The sequence below is a fragment of the Stenella coeruleoalba genome (genome assembly GCF_951394435.1).
Source record: "Stenella coeruleoalba genome assembly, chromosome: X".
Taxonomy (NCBI): Eukaryota; Metazoa; Chordata; class Mammalia; order Artiodactyla; family Delphinidae; genus Stenella; species Stenella coeruleoalba.
Window position 1 is genome coordinate 41,075,442 of NC_137152.1, and position 20,521 is coordinate 41,095,962.

Sequence of the window (20,521 nt, forward strand, 5' to 3'; positions counted from 1 at the left end):
CCCTCCCTTGGATCTCACCTGCACCACAGCAGGAACCAAGATCAGCTCCAGAAAATTAAATTCCTTAACTCCAGCCACCCCTCTGCCCAAAGGTACTGTTGGGTCATTGTACAGAGTGTGCCCCTGTGAGTTCCAAGTGTGAATGGGGTGAAATCCTCCTGTCCTTGGTGCTCCTCTTCATTTCTTGACACACCTCCCTTGTCTGAACTGTCTTACCTCTGCCTGCCACTGCCTCTGTGGGCTGTTCCCCCCTGTGACTGGGACACTCTTTTCTTTGGCTTGTCTTTCATTTGACCCAAGACTTCCCGTACAATCTCCAGGTCAAAAGAGGCATACTGTAGAATGTGTACCTTGTCGAGTACAATTAGGAGAATATGTTGTCACATAAGCCCTCCCCCCCTCCCCCGGCAAGTATAAAAAGAGTGATAAAGAAGACAAGGGTCAAATATGCCAAAGGTGCCTGAGATGTTGTCTAGGATGAGCACTGAAGAGTGTCTGTGGGATCAGGAAGTATGGATATTAATGGTGGCCTTGACAAGGCCAATTACAGTGGAGTGATTGGAACAGAAGCTCCATTGAAGGCGGTTGAGGAGAGAATATCTCAGCAGAATTTGAAGCAGTTTTGCTTTGAAGGGCAACCAGTAATGTGCCAGTAGCTGCAGAATGGGGTGGTGGCAGAGGGTGGGTTTCCCCCTTTGCTGTGGAATGCCCCGATGTAGAGGGAGCAGGTGCTGGTTCAGGAGAGAGGGGTGGTAATTGCAGGCGCAAAGTCCCTGAGAAGGTGCAAGGCATGGGATCCTGGGCAGAGGTGAGGGGCTGTGTGCAGTCAAGGAGCACGTGTGCCGAGGGGCAGCAGAGTGACAGGGCAGAAACAGGCAGTTTGGAGAGTTTGAGAAATCCCACGGGATTGCTTCAGTCTTCTCCACGAATTATTGGGGGTGGGGGCGGGGGGGGGGAGACTGGTGGTCATTAGCATGGAGGAGGGTTGCCAGTGTGTAATGTAGTATTGTAGGTGAGAGTGAAAATGAAAAGCAATTCTCCCCTGGTCATGGATTTAAGATAAAACAATTCCGTAAAGTTTCAGAGTTTCGTCCTCAGTGCTGAGGTGCTCAGATACAAGGCAGGGGGTGAGTAGGGAGGAGGGTGCAAGGAGCACAGGAGGTGTGTTTGTGGGGGACAGTTTCCAGCCCTGGGTCCGCGGAGTAAGGAGGGGCCTGGCGGATGGTGTGGAAGGATGTGTGGTCGGTGAGCTGGCGGTTTCCAGGAGGTTGGGGCTATCAATGCAGGGGCACTAGAGCGAGGGAGCTGGAGGCCAGGACGCCGTGTTGGGGGTGATGAGAGGGAGGAATGCTATACACCATGAGGGCCGCGGTCTTCCTGATGCCCAGGGCGTGACCGTGGGCAGGGGGATGCTCGGGTGGGGAGAAGAACATCGCTGAGGTCGGAGAGGCTCCGGGGTGACCGGCTGAGCCTCGCGGGCACTGAGGTCGCCGGGACGGATCGGAAGAGTGAGGGCTGAGAGGAGCACAGTTCAGTGTGCCACGGGACGAGGGCGTTCACAGGCCGGGGTGTTAGACCTTCGCGGTCTCCTAGGAGTTTCGACTCGCCCAGGAAACAACAAGAGTCGGAAGCCGATGCAAAACGCAAGAGGTTTATTGAAGGCCGGTGCACCGGGGTTCCTTGGTCCTCACGCAGGAGGCCGGAGAAGGAACCCCCCCAGGGCGTGAACATGTATTTTTATAGGTCTCAATTTCCTGTTATGCAAAGTGTGGATTCAATTGTGATTTTTAATGATAGGTTCTTAGCCTCTGTTCGGACCAGAGAGGGAACCTGTCCCAGGCTTCCTGATTGGTTCTTTGACAGATACCTTTTTTACATTTTGTTTATCTCCCTCCTTCTCGGAAGGGGGCCGGACATCCTGGAAATTCACCCATTGTCTAAGAAGCCCCTATTGTCTGGAGAGTTCTTAATCATTAGCTGGAACAATGTCCCTCGAGTCCCACAGGGGGTGGGCGGGAGGAGAATGACCAGGGGACTGGTACCAGTCCCGCACGTGGTGGGGGGGCAGGTGCTGAGGCAGTGGGCGACAGGACCCGGACAATGCCCGAGATAGACCATCTAGCGGACCGGGACGAGGAGCCTGGCACGAAACTCACTGGGCTCCCGCGCGCAGGCCCACAACCCGCCAATCGGATCACAGCCCCGCCCTCCTGGCGCCGGATCTTCCCGGGCGCCCTGACTTCCTGCCGCCGTTGCTACGGTTGCGGGGGCGGGACTAGAGGGGAGGCTGCACTACCAAGGATGGTTCCGCCGGCAATCGGAACGGTTCCCTTCCTTTCTGTGGTCCTTACTGGCGTCAGCCTTAGTTTCGGCACCCACGTTCTCTAGTGGTCGGCGCGGAAAACCAGCAGAAAGCATGCATTTTCTTCCGTGCTTATGGCGTTCGGTTTCTCTGGTCTGCAGGTGGCAGTGTTGCGCCGTGCACCCGCTCGGCCCGTTTCTCCCCCGCCCTTCGCGCTTGAAAAAACTCCGCGGAGCCTTTTACCGCAAGAAGTGGCGGATTTTTCTTACTGTCTACTGGTTCAAACTTGAAGTGTGCACTTTCACGGGGGCCTCTAGACAAAATTCTCCCCCCGGAGCCCAAACTTTTTTGCCTTTCAAATTGGTTTTCTGCTAAGTGGCTGCCTAGTTTCCTTAGCAACTTGTATTTGTGCTTCTCAATGGTACTGTGTTTGGCTTTTCCCTATTGTTTCGTGAACCTGATAACTATAGTCGTAAGTTACGCCAGTCACTTAACTTCCCTGTAAAAAATTTTGAGGACAGATTAAATACAGTAAAGAAATATATCTAAGCCAGAGTCCCATCACCCACTGATGACCATGAATAGTACTTTGTGATAAATTTCCTTAGAGATTTTTAATCTATAACGGTGCAATTTAAACACAATGAGATTCATATATTGCAGTGTGACTTCACCATCTTTTGTTAATCTCAGATATAGCATGAGTTACGTGTTCAAAAAAATCATTTGAAGAGACTTGAAAAAAAAATTTTCATTTCTCTTCCTAAAAGAATACATAGTCTGAAAGAGTGGGGGAAAAGTATATTTAATGACTGAGATGGAAAGGAGGAATAACCACTGAACCCTTACCTCAAAGGGAAATATAATGTAAGCGTCCTAAGGACAGGTGCTATATTTTTTGCTTTGTTTTTGCTCACCATTGTATTTGCAGCATTAACAAAACAATGCCTGGCAGTGTGTTCTCAATATATATTTGTTAAATTAATGAACAAGTAGCTGATTTCTTCCAGGTGCTTTTCTTTGTAAATATGTTATCATGTCATAATACTGGTGTAGTGTATGAACCATTTTCTATGTGGCTTTTTCCCCCTTTCATTTAGCATTTTATTGTGAATAAATACACTTCGTAAAAAGTTTTGCAGGCTGTTTTACCATCTTTCCCAGTGAGTATTTTATTTCATTCTTGTATTGGGGGCAGGAAGGCATCCTGCAAACCAGTGTGCAATCTACAGTCTGACAGAACTGGGACCTGAATGTAAGGACCCTCATTGAGAAACCCCAAGACCCTTGTCAGCTGACTCTCTGTGTGCCACAGTTTTCATAGGCATAAAATGAGGGCAGTAATAGCATCTGCCTCATGGGTGGTGTACAGCATCAATTACCCAACAGGTTCTTAGCTTGGCACTTGTAGCTATCCTGTTATTATTGTTGGTGCTATTGTCAGTATTTGCTATAATGTGTAGTAGGTAAAGATTTTCTAGCCACAAGACTCAGTGTGATAACTATGTTCTCTTTAAACTTACAGCAGATATCTGTTCTTCAACTACCCATTTCTGCTTTTTGATAGAGAACTCACACTAGTAATTTGTAGGGAAATTCAGTCAAGAAAATATATACAAGGAAAACACATTGGTACCTTCTTCAAAGATTATGGCGCAGTGGTTGAGAGTCCGCCTGCCGATGCAGGGGACACGGGTTTGTGCCCCGGCCCGGGAAGATCCCACATGCCGCGGAGCGGCTCGGCCCGTGAGCCATGGCCGCTGAGCCTGCGCGTCCGGAGTAGCCTGTGCTCCGCAACGGGAGAGGCCACACAGTGAGAGGCCCGCATTCCGCTAAAAAATAAAAATAAAAAAAAAAAGATTATCCCTCCAGAAAAATGAAAATAATATTTTTGTACATACATATTTTTACCATCTCTGTTTATAATAGATTTCCAGGAGTAGATTGAAAGACATGAACAATTTTTTAAAACTTTATTTTATTATTTTATGTATTTATTTTGGGCTGCGTTGGGTCTTCGTTGCTGCCCGTGGGCTTTCTCTAGTTGCGGCGAGCGGGGGCTACTCTTCCTTGCAGTGTGCAGGCTTCTCATTGTGGTGGCTTCTCTTGTTGCGGAGCACGGGCTCTAGGCGCATGAGCTTCAATAGTTGTGGCATGGCATGAACATTTTAACACTCTTGGTGCACATTGCCAAAACATAATACCCATTTGTTTTGCCATCGACATTCTATGAGAATTTTTAGTTTTCATATCCTCACCAGAATTTATTAATGTTTTAAAAATAATTAGCTTATTGACTTTAATAGTTGTATGTGTAGAAATTGACCCCCCATTCTGTCATACATATTGAAAATACTTTTTCTGTTTTTTGCCTTTTAATTATATTTGAGGTTTTCAGATGCACAGATTTTATTTTTATGTAGTCTTATCTATATATTCAAAGTTTAGACTAGGGAACAAACCCATGAGACAAAAGAAAATTCCTTGGCTGACCAGTATGCCAAACAGTTTGCTCTCATCCAGGTATCAAATATTAAAGATGGTCCGATTACTCCAGATCATTTCTATGAAACCTTGAGAGAACCACAGTCACAAGCAGGAGATTTTGTAAAAAATATGTTGGGAGTACAGTGATGTCTCAAAAAAATTAAACATTGAATTACCATATGATCCAGCAATTCCACATCTGGGTATACATCCAAAAGAATTGAAAGCAGGGATTCAAACAGATATTTGTATCCCCATGTTCATAGCAGCACTATTCACAATAGCTAAAATGTGGAAACAACCAAAGTGTCCATTGATGGATGAATGGATAAACAAAATGTGGCATATTCACACTATGGAATATTATTCAGCCCTACACAGGAAGGAAATTCTAACACATGCTATAACATGGATGGACGTTGAAGACACATGCTAAGTGAAATAACGCAGTCACAAAAGGACAAATACTGTATGATTCCACTTATATGAGGTACCAAGAGTAGTCAAATTCATAGAGACAGAAAGAATGATGGTGCCAGGGGCTGGGGGGACTGTGAAGTTATTCTTCAACTGGTACAGAATTTCAGTTTTGCAGATGAAAAGGGTTCTGGAGACGGATGGTAGTAATGATTGCACGACAATGTGAATGTACTTAAAACCAATGATTTGCAAAAACATCAACATTTAAGACTGTGTTTTCATTAGTTTTCAGTAAAAGGACTAAAAATATGAAAATGATTTTTAAAAATCTACAACTGCCTTTAAAAGGGAAATTAAGGTTCGATGCAAAAATGAAGTTTGGTATGTTTAAAATGCACATTTTGAAGAAAAGCCTCTGGGAAAATTGATCACAAAATACTGTTAATGGACATCCGTGGCTGAGGGGACTGTAGCTTATACTGTTTTATTGTAATTGTAACTGTCTTTGCTCAGAAACTTTTCACAAAGGGCTCCAAGAAAGGAACAGATCTAGCGTCAACCAGCCAACCGGCGCAGGCGCAGAAAAAATCCGCCACTTCTTGCAGTTAAAAAAAATAGCTCCGGGCTTCCCTGGTGGCGCAGTGGTTGAGAGTCCGCCTGCCGATGCAGGGGACACGGGTTCGTGCCCCGAGCCGGGAAGATCCCACGTGCCGCGGAGTGGCTGGGCCCGTGAGCCATGGCCGCTGGGCCTGCGCGTCCGGAGCCTGTGCTCCGCAAGCAAAAAAAAAAAAAAAAAAAAAAAAAAAAAAAAAATAGCTCCGCGGAGTTTTTTCAAGCGCGAAGGGCGGGGGAGAAACGGGCCGAGCGGGTGCACGGCGCAACACTGCCACCTGCAGACCAGAGAAACCGAACGCCATAAGCACGGAAGAAAATGCATGCTTTCTGCTGGTTTTCCGCGCCGACCACTAGAGAACGTGGGTGCCGAAACTAAGGCTGACGCCAGTAAGGACCACAGAAAGGAAGGGAACCGTTCCGATTGCCGGCGGAACCATCCTTGGTAGTGCAGCCTCCCCTCTAGTCCCGCCCCCGCAACCGTAGCAACGGCGGCAGGAAGTCAGGGCGCCCGGGAAGATCCGGCGCCAGGAGGGCGGGGCTGTGATCCGATTGGCGGGTTGTGGGCCTGCGCGCGGGAGCCCAGTGAGTTTCGTGCCAGGCTCCTCGTCCCGGTCCGCTAGATGGTCTATCTCGGGCATTGTCCGGGTCCTGTCGCCCACTGCCTCAGCACCTGCCCCCCCACCACGTGCGGGACTGGTACCAGTCCCCTGGTCATTCTCCTCCCGCCCACCCCCTGTGGGACTCGAGGGACATTGTTCCAGCTAATGATTAAGAACTCTCCAGACAATAGGGGCTTCTTAGACAATGGGTGAATTTCCAGGATGTCCGGCCCCCTTCCGAGAAGGAGGGAGATAAACAAAATGTAAAAAAGGTATCTGTCAAAGAACCAATCAGGAAGCCTGGGACAGGTTCCCTCTCTGGTCCGAACAGAGGCTAAGAACCTATCATTAAAAATCACAATTGAATCCACACTTTGCATAACAGGAAATTGAGACCTATAAAAATACATGTTCACGCCCTGGGGGGGTTCCTTCTCCGGCCTCCTGCGTGAGGACCAAGGAGCCCCGGTGCACCGACCTTCAATAAACCTCTTGCGTTTTGCATCGGCTTCCGACTCTTGTTGTTTCCTGGGCGAGTCGAAACTCCTAGGAGACCGCGAAGGTCTAACATTTGGGGGCTTGTCCGGGATTCCACTCGCCCCGGACCACGAGAACATCGGGAGTTGGAGGTACCAGGTAAGCTCGAGCTTGATTGTCTCTTTGTCCCTTGTTCTTTGTGGGCCATTATCGGAGGAAGGCCGTAAGAATCGGCTTATTGTGGAATCTGTATGGACCCCTGGCTAGGCAGACGTGCTAATAGCCGGCGTCCATGAGCCCTAGGGGACGCCCTGGTGGCTCATCTGGAAGGAGAGGCAAACTCTGTCTCCCCTTCACTCGGTTTCGGCAGTTCCCTTTGTGACAACTGCCATCTGAAGAGGTTTCGGTTTTGAAGCGAGCTCGCGGTGGCCCATACGTATATGTGTTTCGTGGAGTTTTAACTGTTTCTGTATTGTGGTCTATTCTTCTTCTCTGACGGACGACAATGGGACAAACTATGACGACTCCTCTTTCCCTCACCCTAAGCCATTGGACCGAAGTTCGGGCCAGAGCCCATAATTTTTCAGTAGAGGTGAAGAAAGGAAAGTGGCAGACTTTGTGTGCCTCTGAATGGCCAACATTTCAGATAGGATGGCCCCCTGAAGGATCCTTTTTATTAGACAAGATTAGGTTGCTGAAGTCTAAGATATTTAATATAAGACCCCACGGACATCCAGACCAAGTACCATATGTCTTGGTCTGGGAAGATTTAATTCTCTCCCCACCTCCGTGGGTCCGACCCTTTGTTTCCTCAACAGGTACGTCCGCGCACACATCAGCAGCGTCGGAGATATTAGCCCTAAAGAAAAACCCCAACACGGAAAAGCTACCCGGCGCCCCAGATCCACCGAAAGCGATTTATCCTGACCCGCAGTCCGATTTGCTTCTTTTGGATTCCCCACCCCCTTATCCTCCGGCCCCAAATCCCCTACCACCTAGAGGACCCCCAGCTCCACTGCCCTCGGCACCAAGGGGACCATCCATGATGGAAGAAGAAAGGGTCCCTCAGCGGGCACTAGGAGCCAGAGGGCTCTCTCCCCGGACTCCACTGCCCTACCTCTTAGAGAATATGGCCCCCCCGATGGCCAAGGGAATAGACCTCTCCAATATTGGCCCTTTTCCTCTGCAGATCTTTATAATTGGAAAATGCATAACCCAACTTTTTCCGAAAATCCACAGGCCCTTACCGCTTTAATAGAATCTCTTGTTTTCTCCCACCAGCCCACATGGGATGATTGTCAGCAGCTGCTTCAGACTCTCCTAACGACTGAGGAGAGGCAACGGGTTCTTTTAGAAGCCAAAAAAAATGTATTAGGCGCCAATGGGCAACCTACCCAGCTGCCTAACGAGATTGATGCTGGTTTCCCACTCGTCAGGCCAAACTGGGATTTCAATGCCCCGGAAGGTAGGGAGCGCCGGAAAATGTATCGCCAGGCTCTGGTGGCGGGTCTCCATGGAGCAGCCAGACGGCCCACTAATTTGGCTAAGGTAAGGGAAGTCACTCAGGGGCCCCAGGAATCTCCAACTGTGTTCCTGGAACGTTTAATGGAAGCCTTTAGACGCTTTACCCCTTATGATCCAACTTCGGAGGAACATAGGGCTACTATAGCAATGGCTTTCATAGATCAAGTGGCCCCTGATATTAAGAAGAAATTACAGAGGCTAGATGGCTTGCAGGGATTTTCGCTTCAGGAGTTAGTAAAAGAGGCAGATAAAGTATATAGCAAAAGAGAAACAGAGGAAGAGAAGGAAGAAAGAAAGCAGAAAGAGCAGGAAGCCCGTGAAATAAGACGGGATAAGAGACAGGAGAGGAATTTAAGTAAGATACTGGCCACTGTGGTTGGAGGAAGAAATATAGGGGATAGAAATAGGCAGGAAGGGCGAACGGCAGACAGAAGGCGGCCATTAGACAAGGACCAATGTGCCTACTGTAAAGAAAAAGGACATTGGGCGAGAGAATGCCCTAAGAAAAAGAATGGAGGAAGGCCAACCAGAAACAAAATCTTAACATTGGAAGAAGAAGACTAGGAAAGTCAGGGCTCGAACCCTCTCCCTGAGCCCCGGGTAACTCTTAAAGTGGAGGGGGAACCTGTTCAATTTTTGGTAGATACCGGAGCCCAGCACTCCGTCCTTCTCCACTCAAAAGGTCCTATCTTAGCTAAAAGGTCATGGGTACAAGGAGCCACTGGGAATAAACAATATTCATGGACCACACGAAGGACAGTAGATCTTGGGATTGGACAAGTAACCCATTCATTTTTGATTATTCCGGAATGCCCCTATCCTTTGCTGGGAAGAGACTTGCTCTCCAAAGTGGGGGCTCAAATTCACTTCCAACCGGAAGGTCCCACCATAACTGACAGTAAGGGAAGATTACTCCAAATATTGACTATGAGATTGGAAGATGAATATAAATTATATGAAAAACCTTCATCTCCACGAGTTAATGTCACAGACTGGGTAACTCGGTTCCCGCAAGCCTGGACAGAAACCGCCGGTATGGGGATGGCTAAAAATCGGCCCCCAGTACTAGTGGAACTCAAGGCAACTGCCACCCCAATAACAGTTCGTCAATACCCCATGAGTAAGGAAGCCAAAGACGGCATCCGTCCTCACATACAGAGGTTGCTGGAATTGGGTATTCTGGTAAGATGTCAATCCGCGTGGAATACCCCTCTCCTGCCAGTTAAGAAACCGGGAACTAATGATTATCGACCAGTACAAGACCTGCGTGAGGTAAATAAACGAGTGGCGGACCTCCACCCCACAGTACCAAATCTTTATAATCTCTTAAGCACTCTTCCGCCCCAACATACATGGTATACTGTTTTGGACCTTAAGGATGCTTTTTTCTGCCTAAGACTTTCTCCCCTCAGCCAGCCCTACTTTGCCTTCGAATGGAAGGACCCAGCATCAGGGATATCTGGCCAACTGACATGGACTCGTTTACCTCAGGGATTTAAGAACTCCCCTACCATCTTCGATGAAGCTCTTCATCAGGATTTAGCATCATATAGAGAATCAAATCCACAGGTAACGCTACTTCAATATGTTGATGACATCTTATTAGCTGCTGAAACCCAGGAAGATTGTATCAAGGGAACTGAAAAACTGTTAACAGAGCTCGGAACCCTGGGATATAGAGCCTCAGCCAAGAAAGCACAAATATGCCAACAACAGGTCAGTTACCTGGGGTACCTGTTAAAAGGGGGACAAAGATGGCTCACGGAGAGCAGAAAGGATACGGTGGCCCAAATTCCGGCTCCCAAAAACGCCAGGCAGGTTAGAGAATTTTTGGGGACGGCCGGATTCTGTAGACTATGGATTCCAGGGTTTGCTGAGCTGGCGGCCCCATTGTACCCCCTAACCAAAAATAGCACTCCTTTCGTTTGGGGCGAAAAGGAACAACGGGCTTTTGACCAAATCAAACGAGCTTTACTTTCAGCTCCAGCCCTAGGACTGCCAGATGTAACCAAACCTTTTCATTTATATGTGGCCGAAAATAAGGGCATTGCAAAAGGAGTATTGACTCAGAAATTGGGTCCCTGGAATCGCCCAGTTGCTTATTTGTCAAAAAAATTGGACCCGTGGCATCAGGATGGCCCACCTGTTTAAAGATAATCGCTGCAGTAGCCGCCCTGGTCAAAGATGCTGACAAACTAACTTGAGGACAAAATCTAACGATAACAGCTCCTCATGCCCTGGAGAATGTAATCCGTCAACCACTGGGTAGGTGGCTAACTAATACCAGGATGACCCATTACCAAACCCTGTTGCTAAACTCAGATCGCATCAAGTTTGCTCCAGCCACAGGACTCAATCCAGCTACCTTGCTACCTGATCCCGATTTAGAAGGCTCCACCATCATCCATGATTGTCAGGAAGTGTTGGCTGCAGCACACGGTAGTAGACCTGATCTGACGGACCTACCCCTTCCTGATGCTGATTTTACTTGGTTTACTGATGGGAGCAGTTTCCTGGAAGGAGGTAAGTGTCGAGCTGGAGCAGCCGTGGTAGACGGAAAACAAGTCATCTGGGCAGCTGCGCTACCACAAGGGACCTCAGCCCAACGAGCTGAATTAATTGCCATGACAAGGGCATTGGAGATGGCAGAGAATAAAAAGGTAAACATCTACACGGACAGTAGATATGCATTTGCTACCGCTCATATCCACGGTGCCATCTACCAACAGAGAGGGTTGCTAACCTCAAGTGGCAGAGAAATTAAAAACAAAGATGAAATTGTGGCTCTATTGGCTGCACTCATGCTTCCCACTAAAGTTAGCATCATTCACTGCCCTGGACACCAGAAAGACAATACCCCAATAACTAGGGGTAATAATATGGCTGACCAAGTGGCCCGAGAAATAGCATCGGGAGAAGTCATTTTAGGACTGTCAGATAAAGTTCCTGAAAAACCAGGCCGCGACGAGGAAATCATCCCGGCCACAACAAAAGGAACTTTGTCCCCTCAGCAAGCAGAATCCATGTTACAACAGATTCATAGATGGACACATCTGGGGACTAAAAAAATGATATCCCTGTTACATAAAACCGGGTACGGAACCCCTGGATTGACGAAATTAGCTGAACAAATTGTACAGGAATGTGTTCCATGTCAACAGGTAAATGCTCACAAGGGAAAACTTGAAATTAGAAAAAGGCTCAGGGGAGACCGCCCAGGAACTTACTGGGAGGTGGACTTTACCGAAGTACGTCCTGGAAGGTACGGTAATAAATACCTCCTGGTTTTTATAGATACTTTTTCAGGATGGATAGAAGCCTTCCCAACGAAGAAAGAAACAGCTGCTGTGGTAGCCAAAAAGATCCTAGAAGAAATTTTTCCTCGATTTGGGGCGCCAAAGGTAATAGGGTCCGACAATGGTCCGGCCTTCGTCGCCCAGGTAAGTCAGGATGTGGCCAGATATTTGGGGACTGGTTGGAAATTACATTGTGCATATAGACCCCAGAGTTCAGGTCAGGTAGAAAGAATGAATAGAACTCTAAAAGAGACCCTAACTAAATTGTCCTTGGAGACTGGCGGTACAGATTGGACGGTGCTCCTTCCTTTAGCCCTGTTTCGGGTTAGGAATACACCTTCCCGATACCATCTTACTCCTTTTGAGGTACTATACGGGGCCCCACCTCCTCTTCTCACCTTAGGAGAAGAAATAAAACCAGACTGTCAAAATAACACTGACTTGTATGCTAGGCTATTGGGACTCCAACTGGTCCAAAAGGAGATATGGTCCCAACTCGCCGAGGCCTACCAACCGGGAACACCGGGAGAAACTCATCTTTTCCAAGTCGGAGACTCCGTATACGTCCATCGGCATCGAACCCAGACGTTGGAACCTCGATGGAAAGGACCATACACCGTCCTCCTCACCACCCCAACGGCCATAAAAGTGGACGGCATCGCTGGCTGGATTCATGCTTCACACGTGAAAGCTGCACCAGCGACGGCATCATCAGGATGGCGGACCCAAAGAACCGACAACCCGCTCAAACTCAAGCTTCTACAAACCTAAGACTTATAATTTTGATTTTACTGCCTTTACTGACTGTAAGTGATTTTAGCCCTCACCTGCCCCAACGTCTAACTTGGCAGGTAATTTCTCAAACTGGAGATGTAACCTGGTCCATTAGCCATACTGCACCTCCCTGGACCTGGTGGCCAGACCTTTTTCCTGATGTCTGTAAACTGGCCATAGGAGCTCCCTATTGGGATCTAGAGGGTTATTATGATCAGCATAATGCTCCGTCCGAACTTCTAACTAGAGCTGATTACTCTGGAGAGGGTTGTAAAAATCAGGTCCGAAGAAGTTGGCTCAGAACCCTCTCCTTCTATGTATGCCCCGGGTTCCATCGCCCCCGATCCCTGAATTATAAATGTGGGGGAACCGAAAATTTTTATTGCCAAAACTGGGGATGTGAAACCACAGGAGATACTTATTGGAGACCCACCTCAACTTGGGATTTTATTACAGTAACAGCCAACTATACTCATACTTCTTATAGGGGTCCCCAATCTGTCGCCCCCGAATGTTCAGGATGGTGCCACCCCCTCAAAATTTCCTTTAGTAATCCTGGAAAAAGAGATAAAGAATGGATAAATGGCCATTCATGGGGCATTAGATTTTACAAGAATGGATATGATTTGGGAATATTGATGACCCTTAAGCTAAAAATTGAGACTCCCGCTCCTGTGTCGATAGGCCCAAACCCTGTACTTGGCCCCCCCCCTGTTACCCCCAGCCCCTAAAAATAACGGGACCTCTGGGCTGAAAGAGACAACGATTAAGCCCGGAACCCCCCAGGATAGAATGCTTTCTTTGGTGCAGGCAGCTTTTACGGTCCTTAATGCTACAAACCCGGAGGCTACAAAATCATGTTGGCTTTGTTATGCTGCCCCTCCCCCTTACTATGATGCTATAGGATATAGTTCTAATTATACTAATGTCAGCTCCCCGGACCATTGTCGATGGAAACAGGAAGGGAACAGTAAATTAACTCTGTCTTCGGTTTTTGGAAATGGTACTTGTGTAGGAGCACCTCCCCAGTCCCATCGACACCTTTGTCATGATTTTAGCCTCCCTTCAGGCTCGGGATATCTTGTACCTCCCCAAGATGGATGGTGGGCATGTAACACGGGGCTAACCCCTTGTGTTTCTCTGGAAGTTCTTAACACTTCAGCTGATTTTTGTGTACTAGTGCAATTAGTTCCTAGACTTATCTATCATTCGGATTCATCCTTTCTAGATGAATACGAGGGAAGAAAAAGATGGAAAAGAGAACCTATAACCCTCACGTTGGCCATGCTCCTAGGACTAGGAATAACTGCTGGGATAGGAACAGGAACCACAGCCCTCATACAACAACCCCAGTATTATGCAAGTTTAAGACAGGCTGTAGACATCGACCTTCGAGCATTAGAAAGTTCCATAACTCAACTAAAGGAATCACTCACCTCACTTTCAGAAGTGGTGTTGCAGAATAGAAGAGGCCTAGATTTGCTGTTTCTTAAGGAAGGGGGATTATGCGCCGCTCTAAAAGAAGAATGTTGCTTTTATATTGATCATTCAGGAACCATTACCAAAACCATGGATAAACTAAGGGAACGCTTAGATAAAAGGCAAAGGGAGAGAGAAAATGAAAAAGGATGGTTTCAATCATGGTTTGATAAATCCCCCTGGTTTACCACCTTAATCTCTACTCTGTTGGGACCTCTTATTGTTTTATTGTTGATTTTAACTTTTGGACCATGTATTCTAAATCGCTTGATAACATTTATTAGAGAACGTATCAGTACTGTACAAGTTCTAACGCTAAGACAACAGTACCAAAGTTTACGAACAGAAGATTGAGATTCCATGATTGGAATCAATAGTCACAAGAAAAAGGGGGAAATGTGGGACTCGAGGGACATTGTTCCAGCTAATGATTAAGAACTCTCCAGACAATAGGGGCTTCTTAGACAATGGGTGAATTTCCAGGATGTCCGGCCCCCTTCCGAGAAGGAGGGAGATAAACAAAATGTAAAAAAGGTATCTGTCAAAGAACCAATCAGGAAGCCTGGGACAGGTTCCCTCTCTGGTCCGAACAGAGGCTAAGAACCTATCATTAAAAATCACAATTGAATCCACACTTTGCATAACAGGAAATTGAGACCTATAAAAATACATGTTCACGCCCTGGGGGGGTTCCTTCTCCGGCCTCCTGCGTGAGGACCAAGGAACCCCGGTGCACCGGCCTTCAATAAACCTCTTGCGTTTTGCATCGGCTTCCGACTCTTGTTGTTTCCTGGGCGAGTCGAAACTCCTAGGAGACCGCGAAGGTCTAACACCCCGGCCTGTGAACGCCCTCGTCCCGTGGCACACTGAACTGTGCTCCTCTCAGCCCTCACTCTTCCGATCCGTCCCGGCGACCTCAGTGCCCGCGAGGCTCAGCCGGTCACCCCGGAGCCTCTCCGACCTCAGCGATGTTCTTCTCCCCACCCGAGCATCCCCCTGCCCACGGTCACGCCCTGGGCATCAGGAAGACCGCGGCCCTCATGGTGTATAGCATTCCTCCCTCTCATCACCCCCAACACGGCGTCCTGGCCTCCAGCTCCCTCGCTCTAGTGCCCCTGCATTGATAGCCCCAACCTCCTGGAAACCGCCAGCTCACCGACCACACATCCTTCCACACCATCCGCCAGGCCCCTCCTTACTCCGCGGACCCAGGGCTGGAAACTGTCCCCCACAAACACACCTCCTGTGCTCCTTGCACCCTCCTCCCTACTCACCCCCTGCCTTGTATCTGAGCACCTCAGCACTGAGGACGAAACTCTGAAACTTTACGGAATTGTTTTATCTTAAATCCATGACCAGGGGAGAATTGCTTTTCATTTTCACTCTCACCTACAATACTACATTACACACTGGCAACCCTCCTCCATGCTAATGACCACCAGTCTCCCCCCCCCCGCCCCCACCCCCAATAATTCGTGGAGAAGACTGAAGCAATCCCGTGGGATTTCTCAAACTCTCCAAACTGCCTGTTTCTGCCCTGTCACTCTGCTGCCCCTCGGCACACGTGCTCCTTGACTGCACACAGCCCCTCACCTCTGCCCAGGATCCCATGCCTTGCACCTTCTCAGGGACTTTGCGCCTGCAATTACCACCCCTCTCTCCTGAACCAGCACCTGCTCCCTCTACATCGGGGCATTCCACAGCAAAGGGGGAAACCCACCCTCTGCCACCACCCCATTCTGCAGCTACTGGCACATTACTGGTTGCCCTTCAAAGCAAAACTGCTTCAAATTCTGCTGAGATATTCTCTCCTCAACCGCCTTCAATGGAGCTTCTGTTCCAATCACTCCACTGTAATTGGCCTTGTCAAGGCCACCATTAATATCCATACTTCCTGATCCCACAGACACTCTTCAGTGCTCATCCTAGACAACATCTCAGGCACCTTTGGCATATTTGACCCTTGTCTTCTTTATCACTCTTTTTATACTTGCCGGGGGAGGGGGGGAGGGCTTATGTGACAACATATTCTCCTAATTGTACTCGACAAGGTACACATTCTACAGTATGCCTCTTTTGACCTGGAGATTGTACGGGAAGTCTTGGGTCAAATGAAAGACAAGCCAAAGAAAAGAGTGTCCCAGTCACAGGGGGGAACAGCCCACAGAGGCAGTGGCAGGCAGAGGTAAGACAGTTCAGACAAGGGAGGTGTGTCAAGAAATGAAGAGGAGCACCAAGGACAGGAGGATTTCACCCCATTCACACTTGGAACTCACAGGGGCACACTCTGTACAATGACCCAACAGTACCTTTGGGCAGAGGGGTGGCTGGAGTTAAGGAATTTAATTTTCTGGAGCTGATCTTGGTTCCTGCTGTGGTGCAGGTGAGATCCAAGGGAGGGATCTGCATCCCCTGAAGGAAGAAGGTAGAAAGTGAGTGAATCCAGACAGAGGAAGCCTAAGCAGGCAACGGGCTAGGTGACCTTGCAGCTGAGGTTGTGGAGGGGACAGCCCTGCCCAGGGGTGGGATGGAGGATGAGACCCAGATTCAGAGGGGTCTGCAGATGCCAGCAGAGTGAGCTGAGGCTGAGTCAGCTAGGGAGCACCGGTTCCCCACCAAGAAGAGAGAGACAAAAATGCAAGTTTCACCAGCCCCACCCATGGGCGGTGCAGGTCAGCATCGCCAGCTGGACCCGGGAGAGGAGAGCTGTCCTTCCCTCAGGGACCACCCAGGCCACTGTGAGCAACACAGGTGTGTCCTGTCGTAGATACCCTTCCCACATTACTGCCAGATGTACGACAAACATACCCTTTCCCCATCTTGGAAAGAAGAGAGGTGGGGTGGAAATGTGAGACTGAGCATTTTCACCAAAACAGACTGAGCATTTGTATATGTGGACCATTCACTTTATTGCATCCAACCACACTTTCCAGATTAGAAGTAAATTCAGTCAGTGGGGTTTTTTTCTCCCCTTACTAACCAGTTTGGAGGGTGGACACTCGTGATGAAGGTCAGATCAGCCAGGGAGAATAAATACACCAAAGTGCCCGTGGAGTCTGAGGAGCATGAATGAGTCTGTGATCTCAGCAACCCCTCCCCACCAGCTCCTCTTGTGACCATGGGTCGCAGAGGCAAGAGTGGGGCCTGGAGGGGGAGGATGGAAGTCTTCCTGCAACTCCACTGCTGCTTTGAGACCACCGCTCCCCACTCCTCGACTTGAAGAGTCACCTGTGAGGATCATCCCAATTCTCGACTCTGTCATCTATTCAACAGTCCTGATGATTCTTAGGAATTTTTGGAACCTGCATCCTGGTCTTTTTGGTTTGGGGAACAGAAAATTACATACCTTGCAAGCACACAGCACTCTGCTTCTACTACCCTGCGTCTTTGATTCCTTTCCAGCCAAGCTTCTCGGAAGTGTAGGCTCCAGGAGCATCCTTATCTGGTTACCTCTCGATTCCTCCTCCATGTGCCCCATCCACGGGGCATCCCCTTGCTAACATCTCCCAAGAGCTCCATGTGCCAAACCGTAGTACCCGGTGCTGTACTGGCCACAGAGACATTCCATTTTTAAAAACGCTTTCCTGTGTCAGAGTCTGTGACAGCAGCTCATCCTGGCTTTCCTCCTACCTCTCGGTCCATTACTTCTAAGTCTCACTGTCTGTCCATTTACTTTGATCCCCTCCTAAATCTTGGTTTTCTTTTCCTCTGGTTTCCAACCTCTGCCCCATGCTCTTCCATTCTACACATGATCTTTGGGTGACCACATCACCCCCCAGAGCTTTTACCCATCTGACTTGTTTTCATCTGTATCCCCCTGTACGCTGATGGCTTTGCCCATCACCAAGTCTACCTAAGAAATCTCAGCTGGGCCCCAGAGTCCGCACAGGCTGAGACCTATGGGACATCTGCACTCAGACCTCCCACAAGCCCTGCAAATCTGCTGCTGGCCCCAAACCAATGTTCCCCATCTCATGGATGGGCACTGCCATCTACCCAATTCCTTAAACCAAAATCCCGGGGATGCTGCTGGGTGTGATCTCCACCGCGCCATGACTCCCCTGGACCTGCTTTGGAAAAGGCTAACCCGTGATCTTCATGTTGCCACAGATGTGGATCGTTTCCTCTGTGAGGCCTCGTTCTTGGCAGACACACTCTGAGCGGGTCCTGAGCACAGGCCTACGCCCTGTTTTGGATCTCCGAGGAGAACCTGGGCACTGTAACACGCCTAATAGATTGAAACCCTTGTCTTTAGCAAGACGATGAGTCAGGACATAGCAGTGTAAGCCCATCATTTGGGAATGTGCAGATAAATATCCAGAAGAGATCCCTGAAAGAGAACGTTTGTGCAGGTGGGTGTTCATGGGTGTGCATGAAACAAGGGATTGCTCAGTTGTGCTTTTCACAATAAACATCCTGGTCCTATTTGGTCTTTACCTGAGCACGGGAGTTAATTTGATAACATAAATTATACTAAAAAGTTTAAAGATGCAACTCAGCACACTCAGCAGATAAGCCGACAGCTGATCCTTCTGCATCAACGGCTACAATTCTCAGTCACCTTTAATTTTCAAAGAACTATTCTCATCTGTCACATGGAGTTAGCTCCACAATGTTTCAGAAGTGTTTTCAAGTAACTAAGCACAAGGGATCCTGACAAGAACTAAAAAGTACTAAGCTTCATTAGCAAAAGCAGGATTTTAACTGTAAAGTTTTGGATTCAGGAACATGGAGCAGAGCAAGTACGAGGTCAGTTTTACAACAAGCGTTGGACACGTTGTCCCTTTCCTCAGCCTAAGATATCTGCGAAGCATAGTGGGTCATGGTGAAAACCCGCTTTCCTTGTAGAGAGGAGTCTCAAATTTCAAATCTAAAATGATTTCCTCCTGTAAGGATGGTTCTGTTTCCACAGCTGCAATCTCGGCTTTCATAAGAGAAGTTTTCAGATAATGCTCATGCTGGGGCCACATTCCAGACCTACTACTTAAGACTCTCTGGGGGATGTCCTGCTTTTAAAGCCTCTCCAGGGGAGATCTGATGCACAGCTTAGGTTGAGAAGCATAATTGCATGATGCTTCACCTGTCCTGGTTTTAAATAGAATCTTGAGCTTCAGAACCATGTTTGTTACTAATGAAATTTTTAAAAAATTTTATAATGTGTCTTCTGAGATCTGTTTTCTTTTAATGTTTGTTTATTTATTTATTTGGCTGCGTCGGGTCTTAGTTGCGGCACGTGGGATCTTCGTTGCCGCACACGGGATCTTTTGTTGCGGCGTGCGGGCTCTTTGTTGTGGCGCGCCGGCTTAGTTGTCCTGCGGCATGTGGGATCTTAGTTCCCCGACCAGGGATCGAACCCACGTCCCCTGCACTGGAAGGCGGATTCTTAACCACCGGACCACCACGGACGTCCCCTGAGAGCTATTTTTGACATATTTATTTCACAGCCATATTTAGAACAATTTCAATGACTCGGTTGTGTGTCATGCCCCCAAGTCCCCTTCCTTATCTGACACTCAGGCAGGTGGAGGGGAGGGAACGGACCTCAGTCCTGGGGGCAGGAGGAGGCTGGATGGGGTTCCGTTGTCTTGGTTACCACTCTGCTGAGCATCCCCCCTGGGTTGCTGAGCTCAGGCAGGGGGCCTCATGCCCAGGCTACAGGTATTCCTGTGACCAGAAGTTGGAGCTAAGGGCTGAGATCCGTTACCAGAGAAATGCAAGCTGGGTCCATGAGATTGGAGAAGAATGGAAAAACAGCTAAGTAGAATTTCAGACGCAGGATGGATTATGGGAGCCTGCCCAGAGCCACTGACTTGTGGTCACACAAAGGGCGCCTGTGCATGAACACACAGAGGCACGCTAGACATGTGTGCTCACTAGCAATTCTGTCCTGACGCGCACAGTGACTGTTTCTGGAGGGAGCATCTAGCACATATGGAGGAGGCCGGACCCAGAACATGGGGGGGGGGGGGCGGGATTCCTCATTGTGACAAAAGCAATGGCATATCTTTTCCCGCATGACTTACTTGGACATCTGCATTACATTTCCTAAACTGCTTTATTGAGGTATAATATACACACCACAAATCACACCCATTTAACGCACCCAATGCAGTGACTTTTAGTAAATTTACGCAGTTGTGCAACCCTCACCATAATCCAGTTGTGGCACATTGCCAGAACCACAAAGAGATTCCGTGTACCCATCAGCCGTCAATCCCCAATAGCACCTCCAGGCCCAGGCATCCTCTAATCTAATTTCTCTCTCTGTAGGTTTGCCCTTTCTGAGCATTTCATATAAACTGACTCCTGCAGGAAGGGGCCTATTGTGTCTGAGTTCTTTCACTTAAGCATAATGCTTTGGAGGCTCACCCATGCTGTAGCAGAAAGCAGAAGTTCATGTTTTGCACGCTGCACAGGCTAGAACCTTCAGTCAATGTGGGATAGAAGTGGCTGAAGCAGACATCCTTGCCTTGGCCTGGATCTCAAGAGGAAAGCATTCATTCTAACACTAGTAAATATGACAGGACGAGAGCTGGATGTTTCTCGGG

At 48.4% G+C, this 20,521-nt stretch overlaps 1 protein-coding gene across 1 annotated transcript; it reads left to right on the top strand.

The window, feature by feature from the left end:
• Positions 1-6,564: 6,564 nt before the first annotated feature.
• On the top strand, positions 6,565-8,988 carry LOC307180408 (uncharacterized protein; the record flags this gene model as incomplete). The annotated part of the gene is made up of 2 exons (XM_079910649.1): positions 6,565-7,059; positions 8,182-8,988. The coding sequence occupies exons 1-2, from the start codon at positions 6,832-6,834 to the stop codon at positions 8,986-8,988; spliced, it is 1,035 nt and encodes a 344-aa protein (XP_079766775.1). The 5' UTR covers positions 6,565-6,831.
• Between the last annotated feature and the right edge of the window lie 11,533 nt (positions 8,989-20,521).